General features: G+C 45.5%; 1 protein-coding gene and 1 long non-coding RNA gene across 3 annotated transcripts; one reads left to right on the top strand and one right to left on the bottom strand.

The window, feature by feature from the left end:
• Positions 1-1,559: 1,559 nt before the first annotated feature.
• Positions 1,560-6,105, bottom strand: LOC310702885. The gene is made up of 3 exons (XR_014523747.1): positions 6,009-6,105; positions 3,376-3,491; positions 1,560-2,114 (listed from the first exon to the last, which is right to left on the bottom strand). It is a non-coding gene; the product is annotated as an uncharacterized lncRNA (long non-coding RNA).
• On the top strand, positions 5,976-12,159 carry PTCRA (pre T cell antigen receptor alpha). Of its 2 annotated transcripts, none has more exons than XM_083494846.1 (5): positions 5,976-6,107; positions 7,340-7,663; positions 8,058-8,099; positions 9,254-9,386; positions 11,708-12,159. In XM_083494846.1, exons 1-5 carry the CDS (start codon positions 6,041-6,043, stop codon positions 11,853-11,855), a joined length of 714 nt encoding a protein of 237 aa, XP_083350972.1. In that variant the 5' UTR covers positions 5,976-6,040; the 3' UTR covers positions 11,856-12,159. The 2 variants fall into 2 exon arrangements, with proteins under 2 accessions (XP_083350972.1, XP_083350973.1); XM_083494847.1 differs by having other exon boundaries at positions 6,014-6,107; positions 7,343-7,663.
• Positions 12,160-13,174: the final 1,015 nt, after the last annotated feature.

Below are 13,174 nucleotides of genomic sequence, written 5' to 3'. Positions count from 1 at the left end.
ACCTTTTTCATTGCAGCAAGCATTTTAAGTTTTATGGTTTATTTTCTTATTAGTTTTAACTGATTTTATTGTAACTTTTAAACTCTACTGCAAACCCCTTGGAGACAATGGTGTTAAAAGGGCACACAGATTGATGGAATACAATGATAGGATTTTAAGGTACCCCGAAAGTCATTCAGTCCAACCTCCTGCAATGCAGGGATCTCAGCTAAATATCACAGTGGTGTCCCAAGTGCATGCCTTCCTCCCACACGGAGTTACTTTTCCCATAAAGACAAGACAAGTCCCACACTTGGGGAAACAGTGTTTTTTTACAACGTACTTGGCTCCCAGTACGTTTCCGAGCACGATTCAAAGTGTTGGTGTTGACCTTTAAAGCCCTAAACGGCCTCGGCCCAGTATACCTGAAGGAGCGTCTCCACCCCCATCGTTCAGCCCGGACACTGAGATCCAGCGCCGAGGGCCTTCTGGCAGTTCCCTCACTGCGAGAAGCAAAGTTACAGGGAACCAGGCAGAGGGCCTTCTCGCCCACCCTGTGGAACACCCTTCAGACGTGAATGAAATAAGTAGCTATCCTATTTTTAAGACATCTGAAGGCAGCCCTGTTCAGAGAAGTTTTTAATATTTAATGCTGTATTGTTTTTAATACTTGATTGGGAGCTGCCCAGAGTCACTGCGGAAACTCAGCCAGATGGGCGGGGTATAAATAATAAATTATTATATTATTATTAAGAGCGAGGACAAAATTTGCTCTCCAACCATGACACTGGGTGGCTGGAGCCATACTGGCAAGGATCCTGCAAAAGAGATGCACAGCTCTGCTTGCATGCCCACGCCCGAGTCTCATATACACCCCAAAACCGCTGCCTCTTTGCACCCATCCTAATGGTGGGAATTTTACAAGTAGCTATTTCCTAACGCAGCCTCAGCCGCAGGTGCACTTCCATGAATTGCCTTTTGTGCTCTTGGTTAAACTGCAGCGCATCCGTTACTCAGGTGCATCCTTTGCTCAGCTCACTACCAGCTGGAGGCCAGCTTTGTGGCTTAGAGATGTCAGCCAGCGATTGCCTTGAGCAGAAAGTTGAGGGGCTCTTATCTTTCTGCACTCCCTTTCCATTTGGGGTTTAAGCTGCTTCTGACCTCTCTAAAAACAGGCCCTTGCTATATAGCGCGTGCCAACAAGTGAGACCCCAAGTAGGTATCATTAATTGGATTCTCCTTTTTCTGGCTACAGGGAAATTGCTTTCATTTAAAATAATATGAACTGCACAACTGCAATTGTATTCTTGAAAACGCATGGGTGATTAGTGAAGCTTCAAAGTCAGAAAGGCAGGATGGGTATTTCAGTGTCCCTGCCTCTTCCCAGACTAGCAAAAGGACAATGCATTATACAAAATAAGATAATATACAAATTTACTTAGTTTTCATAATTATGCAAACTGCAGAATTCCACATTTCCGGGTGCAATCTTTGGATTGCTTGCGTGCAGAAGCATTTTTTTTTAGTTCTTTCACATTATTGTGATTTTAAATAAAGGACTGGCAGCCTTCAAAGCACACTTTGGTAAAGGACACATTTAATTATAAGTTGCAGAACTAATTCAATGCAATAGCCTCTTGCCCTCAAGATCTATGACCATGCAAACCAGCAGGGTTTAAAACCCCAAAAAGGTGTACACACACAGCCCTTTTAAGTTCGCAAATCCATCAGACTTGGTAAGTATTGCTTCTTTCTGGTGTGGAAGTAAGACAAGAGGTCTTTCTAGTCACAATGGGTTGTTCTCCCAAGGTTTGGGTCTTCGGGCCATTTGAGATGGTGTAGGACTCCCATTTGTTGGGGTGATATTTAGCTTCTGCAGCCCAGGAATGTCTTGCCCAGCCTGGACCAGGCGGAAGATCTCAGAGAAAGACACAGAAGTATCTGGACTCTGAGGCTGGTCAGCTGGGCGCTCTTGAAGTTCTTCCTTCCTATCCTCCACAGTACTGGGAAGTGAGCTTGCTGTCCCTGCTGCTGTGGATTCCATGGTTTGGTGGGTGGATACCTGATGTCCAGCTGCAAGAACCAGCTGTCTAATGTTCAATGTTCACTTTGGTATCAGAGAAAAGGAAGCACCCCTGAAAAGAGACATTTTTCAAATTAAAGAGAGGGCAACTCAAGCTCCAGGTAAGGTTCCTTTCCAATTCTTATAAGCGACTAAATTAGGCTTCCCTGTGAGTAGCTGTGGTCCACAATGTCTGGACCTTGTCTCAATTCATAATCTTTATTTTAAAATATTAACATCATTTTTGTTTGCTTGCTACCACTTCGTTAGCTGCCTGAGGTGCATACATAGATGTTAAAAGTGTGGAATATTTTATTTATATATTTTTTAATAAATAAATAAGGAAATTCTTATCTGCTTATTTAAATAAATAAGGGCCTTCTTGGTAGCTGCTCCAAGTCTTTGGAAATCCCTCTCTAGAGAAGCTAGACTGGCTCCTTCCTTCTTGTCCTTCCAGGTGGAAGTGACTGCTTTTAATTAAAGTACTGGTGCTGTGCTGTGCTGATTATATTACATTAATTATATTATTTTATTTTATTAATGCACACACACACACACAGAGTTTTAATTCTATTTATGCTTAATTGGTTTTTAATTGCTCTTTCTATGTTTTTGCCAGGAACAGGCACCTGGGTTCCTGTACCCTCCAAGCGGTCTCCAGCCACAGCCCCCCGTGTGGGTGGCATTCCCCTTTTTCATGCAATTTCATCATACCACAAGCCAAAAAGGGCTTTTCAACCTCTCTGTTGCCCTCAGCTGCAGAAAACCTGGAAGGGGGCTTACCATCGGAGACCGAACAAGGGCAGGAAAGGACGCGCGTGGGCAAGTGGGAGTAGTTACACGTACTTCAAACCTCGGGTATCAAAGTGTTGGGCATGAGGATCTGGGGGGAATAAACTAAACGCGCATTGTGCTTTTATGTTGTGGGCAATGCCCCGTGATCTTCGGGTGGAGGGCGGGATACAAATTTAATAAATTACACAGCGATATATTGTAGTGAAATTTGGGTGAGGAAATGAACCCTTTCACGATTCCTGCTAAATCTCTTTATTTAGAAAGAGCAGCTCAGCTCCCATCAGCTCCCTGTGGCTTGACAAACTACAGCCTCTCTTTTTTGGGTGGGTGGGTTAACCCCCAGAGCCGATACAGGGCTCAGCCCCGACCCTCTCTCCCCGTTTACACGGAGGTAAGCGCCCCACCGGTCCCAACCGGCCTACTCTGCAGGGAGGGAGCGCCCACGTGCCAGCCCCTTACACAGGCCCGCTGCCTCCCCCGCCCCATCGCCAAGGGTTGCCGAGAAGCGGAGCCCCCACAAGAGCCCCCCTCGCCCTTACCCCTTGCAAGCCGAATCTCCGCAGCCACTCCGAGCGGACGTCATGGAAAGCACCACCAGGGCAGCGAGGGGGAGGCCGGGCCGTACCAAGAGCGATCTGTCGCCGGGGGAGGAGGCCTAGGAGGAAAACAGGGCTGCTGCGCCCAACTCACTAATTTACCCCCACCAGTTACAGTCCAGTTAACAGTCCATGAATCCCGCACAAGCGAAATTTAAGTCAGCCAGCCCAGCTTTTCAATCGGGGAAGGGGTTGAATCTGCATATGCAGCACCTGCAGACTGTATAAACAAACAAACAAGTAAAAAAGGGTTGTTTTTTTCATGTGTAGAGTAGACCCATTGAAATCAATGTGTCCAACTTAGACCTGGCTGCTGATTTCAGTGGGTCTACTTGGGGTACGCATAACCCCATACCTTCCAACATTTCTCTGATGAAAATAAAAAGGTAAAGGGACCCCTGACCATTAGGTCCAGTCGCGGACGACTCTGGGGTTGCGGCGCTCATCTCGCTTTATTGGCCGAGGGAGCCGGCGTACAGTTTCTGGGTCATGTGGCCACAATGACTAAGCCGCTTCTGGCGAACCAGACCAGCATACGGAAACGGCGTTTACTTTCCCGCCAGAGCGGTACCTATTTATCTACTTGCACTTTGACGTGCTTTCGAACTGCTAGGTTGGCAGGAGCTGGGGCCGAGCAGCGGGAGCTCACCCCGTCGCAGGGATTCGAACAGCCGACCTTCTGATCAGCAAGCCCTAGGCTCTGTGGTTTAAACCACAGCGCCACCCGCGTCCCTCCTGATGAAAATAGGGATGTCCTAGTCCATCATCATACTGGTTTTATTCTTTATACCCCACCCATTAAACATTTTAAAAAACCCTTCCCTATAGAGAGCTGCCTTCAGATGTCTTCTAAAGGTTGTACAGTCACTTATCTCCTTGGCTCTGGGATCACCTACCCTCCCCATACCCTCCCACATTTCTGCTATGAATGTCCTAATGCATGGGTAGACAAACTAAGGCCCGGAGGCCGGATCTGGCCCAATCGCCTTCTAAATCCGACCCACGGAGGGTCCGAGAATCAGCGTATTTTTACATAAGTAGAATATGTGCTTTTATTTAAAATGCATCTCTGGGTTGTGGGGCATAGGAATTCACCCCCCCCAAAAAAAATATAGTTGGCCCTGCACTAGGTCTGAGGGACAGTAGACCGGCCCCTGCTGAGAAAGTTTGCTGACCCCTATAACATTTCAGTATAAAATCAGAAACCGGAGCAGCTTCTGTAAATCTGGGGCTGTCCCTGAAAATAGCGACACTTGGAGGGTCTGATAGCACTGGGTACTATGACCCAATGGGTTGACCCAAATGGGGGGTGGTAGAATCATAGAATCATAGAGTTGGAAGAGACCACAAGGGCCATCGAGTCCAACCCCCTGCCAAGCAGGAAACACCATCAGAGCACTCCTGACATATGGTTGTCAAGCCTCTGCTTAAAGAGCTCCAAAGGAGGAGACTCCACCACACTCCTTGGCAGCAAATTCCACTGTCGAACAGCTCTTACTGTCAGGAAGTTCTTCTTGTGGAAGGAAAGCAGCTCACACTGATAAATTTTGCATCCTCTGGTCCCTGGAGCTACTCACTGTGTACAGCTCCTCCCCGAAAAGTCTCTCCAGAAAGTCTGGTCTGGGGACCTTCATTATTTCATTTCATTTATTGCATTTATACCCCCACCTTTTTCTCCAAGGAGCTGAAAGTGGCATACATGGTTCTCTCCTGCCTCATTTAATCTCCACAACAACCCCGTGTGATAGGTTAGGCAGAGATAGACAGTGTCTCGCCCAAGGTCACCCAGGGAGCTTCAAGGCCCAGTGGGGATTTGAACCCAGCATGATACTCCAACCACTGCACCGCACAGTCCTATTGCATGCAATGGGGCTACTTCTGCAAAGACATAATTAGGATTCGGCTGTACTGCATACTAAAAATACTAAAATCCTGCAGCACGAAAAGGCTGAATTCTGCAGCTTGCATGACTCATGTAACCTGGACTACTCTGTACAAGTTTCTCTTATTGCATAATTATTTTTTCAATTTCTCCCTATTTCACATAATCATGGATTGTTCTATGGGATACCAATATGATACATGCATCATCTGCGAGGCAAATAGTAGGATGATTTAACCAGGAAAACGACAGGTGTAAAATATATTTGAAACCATCCCTCAGCCTTGATCCAAACTCTGTCCCATACCCCATTAACACTTAAAAAAAATAAAATCTGAGAAACCCTGGTTAGAGACTTCCCATTTTGTGCCTTCCTTGGCTCTGAGATTTTCGGGTGCGTTCTGGACCTGCTCCTCTATTCAGTGCTTTCTCTAGCAGGAGGTATGTCTCTCAAATAAACTGCAAGCTTTTGGAGTACCACAGGACGCTGCAATTGTTATGTCAAGTTCTGGTGGTACTCACATAAGCCAGTTACACAGCTAAAATAATCAAAAGGTGTGCTTTAAAAAACACACCAAAACACCTCTGCTGTTTACTAGGGAGCAGCTGTGCAACCGTTAGCTGCGGGAAAGGAGTACTGAGGTCAGAGAGGAAGAGAGATGGGTTGAGCACATTGCCTGCTAGTCTAGCGCACTCTCTGTTTGTGTAGCTGCTCATTCTCACAAGATGTCTCCAGCTCTCCACCTTACGTTCCAGCACCTCCTGACCAGCACAGCACTCCAACTTCTGACCTGTGAGTAAAACACCATAGCTTATTTGCTTGTTTGTTGGGGGTCAGTGTGACAAGTAGGGAGGGAGAAAGGCTGTTTTCTGCTGCTCCAGAGAAGCGTACACGGAGCAATGGATCCAAACTACAAGAAAGAAGATTCCACCTAAACATTAGGAAGAACTTCCTGACAGTAAGAGCTGTTCGACAGTGGAATTTGCTGCCAAGGAGTGTGGTGGAGTCTCCTACTTTGGAGGTCTTTAAGCAGAGGCTTGACAACCATATGTCAGGAGTGCTCTGATGGTGTTTCCTGCTTGGCAGGGGGTTGGACTCGATGGCCCTTGTGGTCTCTTCCAACTCTATGATTCTAAGTATCATTCAGAAGGCAGGGGGAGTCCATCTGCCTGATGTTATACAAGTGTTTTTAAAAAAACAATGAAATAAAAGAACTTGGGATCTGGAATTTTAAAATTGTCCCACAGGGGCCTAAAGTCTGCACTAAAGTTTAGAGTCCAAACACAAACAAAACAAATTATATTTGACCAAAATTGTGCACTCAAAATTAATTATAGGACTGCAGAATTGGAAGTGATCCCAAGGGTCTAACTCCTTGCAATGCACACCATCCCCCATCCAATTTGAAACCATACTGGACCCTGCATAGCTTTGCAAATGCAGTAGCAGTTTTATTGCTGCACCACCTTGCTAATCATTACAATAGAATGTGTAGTACCTTAATTTTGCACCCTTTAGCCTGCAAAACCAGACATGGGGGTAGGGGTGGGCAGGAAGCAGAGTCTGTCCCAGCAGGAGGGAATGTTATAAAACCAAACATGCAAATGTTATAAAATGTTATAAAACCGAACATGCAAACCAGAGGCAGAGCTGCCTGGCAGAGCTGTTTGCTTGGAAATTTTTCAGAAGTGTCTTATACAACCTTTGGGCCTTGGCAAGTAAGCAGCAAGAGTTTTGCAGAGTGGGGTGCAAGGGAATCATTGCCACAAGTTCACCTGCCGGGACGACCCTTTCTGCCTATGGGAGTTGCTCTGACCCCTTGATCATTCATTGAATTGGACAGAAACCGTGGGATGGGAAGAATCCCTGTTTTTATGAAAGACAGCTCAAATGAAGTAAAAACCAAGCGAGGCTCCACCAAGAAAGAACCCCCCCAAAAATTATCTGCATAATTTGTGTACATAAAAACCAATAGCTCTCCGATCAAGTAGTTTTGCTCATGCACGTTTATAATAAACTCTCAGCAGGTCGCTTATCTTGGAGCTTAAACGCAACACTGGCACCGCCGCTCCATGTGATAGTAAACGGCGAAAGGAAGACCCTGGTAATTTGTCTGGTGAACGATCTCTCTGAGGAAGCATTGGGGGCTGTTCGGTTTTCCAACGGAAATGGGAGCATGCTGGAGTCTTTCACCTATGGGATATCTAGGGAAGATGATGGAACTTTCAGCAGCATCTCTCAACTCTCCATCAGCACCAAAGAATTTGGATCGTGGAGTACAGTCGCTTGCTACGTCGCGCCAAACGAAACTTCAAAGACATGGAGCACCACCTCCCTTCAACTCTCAGGTATTCATGAATGGGGGGATGGGAGTATGGACAGTAGATGTACTTTTAGGACCTCATAAATTAACAGTGCAACCCTATGCATGTCTAATTAGAAGTCCCATTGAGTTCAATGAGACTTACTCCCAGGTAAGCATGCATTGGAACGCAACCTCATTTATCTAAGTTACTGTAATCCTGTTACACTTAAATCCTGCCTTTTTGCCAATGAACTCTCTCCTTCTAACTGATGTGTCCTAATACAATCAATCGATCAATAGGGACATTTATGCACAAATTCCAGGCGCTTCAAATCAGTAAATTAATAACCTGGAAACTTATATAACACAACCAAGGCAGGCATGGTACCAATCTTTCCCTTGCAATGCCTTCTCTAAGTCATAATTTTGTCTTACAGAAGAAAATATGGGAGATCTCTGCCTGAGTGAAAAGCAAGAAGGTAAGAACAAGAATGCATTCTCCTTCCAATCTCAGTTATACTAAGAGCTCAGTTCTGAACCTGGTGTTTTGGGGGCAGGAATTCAGACAAAGCTGTTGTAAGTATACAAGGCTAGTGTTTGGACCCTTGTGCCATGACGAACAACTAAATTCCAGATTCATATATCCTTATAGAACACAATTTGAACTATTGTGAATGAAGCAGATTAGAGAGGAAGGCCACAGCTGCAATTCTATCCACACCTACAGGGTCAGTGCCAGAGGTCAGGGGGTCTTTGGCACAGTGTTGCCCATGCCCTCCACACACACACATACCCAAGCATTGGTTGGCATCCATCTGTTTCGGGGGACAATGGAAGAGTGCGCCTGTTGGAAGGTTACAGTGCCTGCTGTGGCTGTAGAGAAAAGACATGTTTTGTTGCAGCTGGGGCAGATAAAGGCATTCAGTTGTGCAGATGCAGATCCAGTTGTTCTCTTTGCACTCTTCCCAGTGGTCATTTCTTCTATGGTCACTGCTATGGATGCACAACCTGTGTGTCTCCAGGTACTGCAGTTGTCTGCAAGGGAGTCTCACATGGTGGGGTTGGTGTTGCCAGCTTTCAAATCACTTCTTTGTAGTGCAGAGCTGCTCCGCCAACAGGCCTGGTGCCTGAAGCCAGCTCCCAATAAAGCATATCCATGGGGATCCTGCCACCTTCCACTCTGTGGACATGATGTTCCTGGGAAGCAAGTGCGCCTACAAATCAGTTTTTGCTAACTGAATGAGAAATTGAGGATAAAAGACTTGGCAGGGCCTTGCGCCCAAAGATGAACAACAAAACCAAAGACAGAGCTAATATAAGGGCTGGTCACCTTCTCAGTGCTTGTAGAAGTAGGAAGAAAAAGAGAATTAGAATTACAAAATCTGCTATCCTCTTGTTAAGAGTTGATAATGAAAAGTGTAAACTCTAAATTGTCTGGAACTACCTTATCAATCAGATTACTGCTGTGTCTCCTGATAGTTTGATCATCCACTGGGCTTGACAGCAATTAAGAGATAACATTGGTAACATAGGCCTGTATCCAAAGTATTGGGGGGAGCACATAAGTGGCTGGGGATATAGTTATTCTGTGGATATTACTCTGCCTTATTCTTTCTTCTTTTTGTGGTGGCAGCCCAAGAAGAGTCATTGTTCATTGAAGATCTGCATAGCCGCTCACAGATCTTACTTCTTCTGGCCATCAGAATTTTGCTGTTCAAGTTGCTCCTGTTTGACGTGTTGATGACCTGCTGCATTGTTTACAAGAGGTAATACTGGCCACAACATCCAACACATAGACCTAGTTCAGATATAAAGCTAAGCCAAACCATGGCCTAGAACGAGCAAGCAAATGTGCAGTTTCCTGGATCACAGATTGTGATAGCAGTGTACCTCTCTCATTCTGCTGCTGCCATGCTACCCAGAGCTATGCCATGGTTTGGTTTAGCATCACATCCATTTTTTTTTTTTTAAATATTTTTATTGGGTTTTCACAATTTATATAGACAAAAACAAAACACATAACACCAAAACAAACATAAAAAAAAAAAACACCAGACATGAATAGTTCCCGAAAATCTTATTTTCTAACCCTGGTCCTTGACTTCCCCCCACCCCCTCCCTTGCATCCCTATTCCCAGGTTTATGTCAGCAAGTTGGCATTTCTTCCATCTCAATATTAGTCCTTTTATAAAAACAAAGATAAAATTTTCCCTAAGTTGGACCCCAATTCTCTTCCCTCGATTTCTCATTTTTCCTTGAATAGTTTTCTTATTACTAATCCCCCTGGTCTTGAGTGTTGTTTAGATTTATACTTCCCTCCCTCCCATCCCCGTTTTGCGTCCTTTCCCAAGACATGTCCAAAGTAACAGTTTTTAGCCTGGGTTCCACACATCAGAGGCTCTCAAATCTCTTTCAGTCCCTCTCCGCCAGTTTTGTTGGTAGTCCTTTTTGTCTGGCATCAAGTCTCGAAAGATTCCCTTAGCAATCAATCCAATCAGTCCATAGTCTCTTCCCATATTTAAAAGCATCTGCTGAGGAATTTCCACAAGGCCTAAGTCTTGGTGATAGTCAAAGTCAAAGTCTATGTGGAGGCCCCAATTGTACTTCTTTATTTCAAATTCCTGAATTCCATAACCTCCCAGGGCCTCCACTTTCGTCTTCTGTATCTTTCGTAGGCTTAAACTGAATTTAATCCAATAGTCTCCTTGCTTGTATTCTCTTGATGTCGGCTTCTGGTTAGTATTTTCCCACATAACTTGTTCTCTTTCGTGTTTTGTCTTCTCCTCTTCTTTGTTTATTATTTCGGATTCAGCTGTGGGTTCTTTCTCACTCAGGTCCTCATTACATTCAGCAGAACTACTTGTTTCCAAATCCAAGGTCATCAATTGTTTACTCATAGCTGTAGTCTGCTCCTGTAAGGCTCCCACCAGTGAGAACATCCTTTCGATTTCGCTCAGTATCTTTCCACCCACAGCCATTGTAATTCCACAGAATTCCCCCTAGAGGGAATCTGGTTACTAAGTGATCTTTTCTCCAACAATCCTCTGTCCTGTTATTGTTTCTTTGTTTCCCAATTAGTTCAATTGTAACTCCTTTTAATCCGGAGAGGTCTTAAATAGCAATTTTTTCACTATTAACAGTCCATTTGACAGCTTTGACAGCTGTCAAATTCTGCTCCTCTATACAGGCTCCAAAGCAGATCGCTCCCGGGCCCGGGAGGGAGGGTTGTTTACCACAAAACAAAGACTCTTCCAACACTCCACTCTCCTGCTCAAATTTGCCTTTCCAAATCTTGGAAGTTACTGTCTTTTTAGAACTCACCCTTTACAGGGTAGGCGCTCCAGCTTAGCTCTTATGTCCTTGCTCTGAATCGTCTGCAAGGGGGGGGGTGGGGACTTCCTTTTGGCACACCCCCCCGGTCGTCTCGAATTCAGAAAGTAGAAGATTTTTTAAAGTTCAGTTCCAAATTACTCACGGGTTCTTTTTCCAGTCCAAATTTCAAGGAAGGAAGTCAGCGCTCTCCAGTTATGGCTCGCGGCTTCGCTCAGCGGCGGTAGCGATCGACTCTCAGTGCCGCGCCGTCCCCCGTATCCCCTCCGTAGCCTTTAAAAAGGCTCATTGCGAATCAGGGGGGGCGCTTAAGGCACCCGCCGAGTCTTCAGTCCGCAGGCTTCCGCGCCTGCGGTTTTTAAGGGTCCCCGTGTCGCCGGCACGGCAAAGACCCATCCACCGCTGAGCCGATTCCCTCCGGAGCTCGGAGGGAATCCGCCATTCCCAGATCGCGCCAACCCGGAAGTCCTCGGTTTAGCATCACATCCAAAGCCAGGCTCATGGTTTGCCTCACTTCAGACAAACCAGTGTTTGTTCTTGGTTTACTGCTCATGGTTTGTCTGGGGGAAACACAAGCATAGATTTGGATGTAATGCTAAGCCAAACCATAGCTCAGCCATGGGTAGAACGGTGGCAGCAGAAACATCACTGAACTCTTTGAAGGAAGGGTGTGGTGTTAAGATGATGATGGTGGTGGTGGTGATGGTGATAGTAAAGTTCAGCTCCCCACCTGCTGTAATCTTCCCTCTCCTTTCAGGGAAGATATCCCGTTGCACCTGAAGGCTTCCAACTTTTCTGCAGTTCATCCACACAGAGTCAGAACTGCTTCTGTCACAGAAATTGTTGCTATGAAAAGCACAGAGCAATGGACTAGGGGGAATGGCAACTTCCACATATCTGGCTGAAAAGAAGGAACTCCATATGGAAGCAGAGTATGTGTCCTGAAGATGGAAGCATTCACTTGAACAAAAGAGGGAGAGACTAGCCTGGTTTGAATACAGGCTGAAAAACAGGCTTTTGGCTTCCTTTCATCTGCCTCTGCTGTGACCTTCGATTCGGGTTCTTTGGTGTTGAACACTACTCGGACAACAACTAAGCCAGGCACCCAGGCTGTAGCAGTACACGAATAACAAGGCTTGACACCCTTTCAATATTCTTGTGTTGTAAGCGCAGTATGTGATGCCCTGAGAAGAATGTTTCTCTCTTGAATATTGCCGTGTGATATTTCTTTGTTCATAATTGTACATATAGTCTTGCTTGCATTGTCCTCAAATATACAGCTTGTTGTCATCTATATGAGAGAATGCCTAAAGCAGGGGGTCAGAAACCTGTGTCCCCCTCCAGATGTGGTTGGGCTATAACTCCCATCATTCCCGACCATTGGCTGTGGGACCTGGGGCTGATGGGAGTTGGAGTCTAATAACATCTGGAGGGGCATGGCTTCACTTAAGAAGTGGACGGTGTTTTTCAGCCCGATGGCCATGTTCCTTCCAGGCGCCGCATAACAGTTTATGTGTGGTCAAGGTGGTTGCAGCCAGTCACTCGCTGCTTTCCAGCCAGACAAGCAAAGAGGTATTTATCCATTTTAAGGGCATTTTCCAGCCAGGTAAAATCAGGGGCAGTGAGGGGTGTGGCCTGGGGGGACCTGAGAGTTGGGCAACCATATTCAGCCCCCTGAGCCTGAGGTTCTCCACTCCTTTCTCTGTAGTAGGGAGTGAGGTTCTGGGTTTTCAGCCCTTCCAAAGTAGCAAAATATTAATTAATTGCATAAGAAGTCATTAGGTGCAGGATCACAAGTGCATCGTCATTGCTCAGCATCTGCAACATCATGTCACAGTGGTACCCTGCCTATGTGAAACAACAGCTGTCACAGGATGAATGGCACAGACAGACATCACACCATCTTTAGCAAGCAGGGCTCCAGTTCTGAATCCTGGCAGGTGCAAGGAGGAAGGTGCATGCAAGGGAGGCATGGGATAGGGGTTGGTTCTTCTCAACATTCTTGGAACTGTTACTTAACAGACATATGAATACAATTAAATGCTCTGTGTGTGTTTACAGAACAGCCAAAGCGTGTCTAGCATTTTTATGAGGATTTATGCAGCAATTGTGGATTGTAACAACAATCACAAAAACCCTCTTCCTGTTTGTATTTTAAAGGTGCTATAAATCTGTTTTCAAAAATAAATTACCTAATTTTTAAATAATAATAATTGTAATATTT

The sequence above is a fragment of the Podarcis liolepis genome (assembly GCF_965112155.1).
Source record: "Podarcis liolepis genome assembly, chromosome: 3".
Taxonomy (NCBI): Eukaryota; Metazoa; Chordata; class Lepidosauria; order Squamata; family Lacertidae; genus Podarcis; species Podarcis liolepis.
The sequence above is the reverse complement of the archived record's forward strand: the minus strand, read 5'-3'. Positions and strand labels throughout refer to the sequence as shown.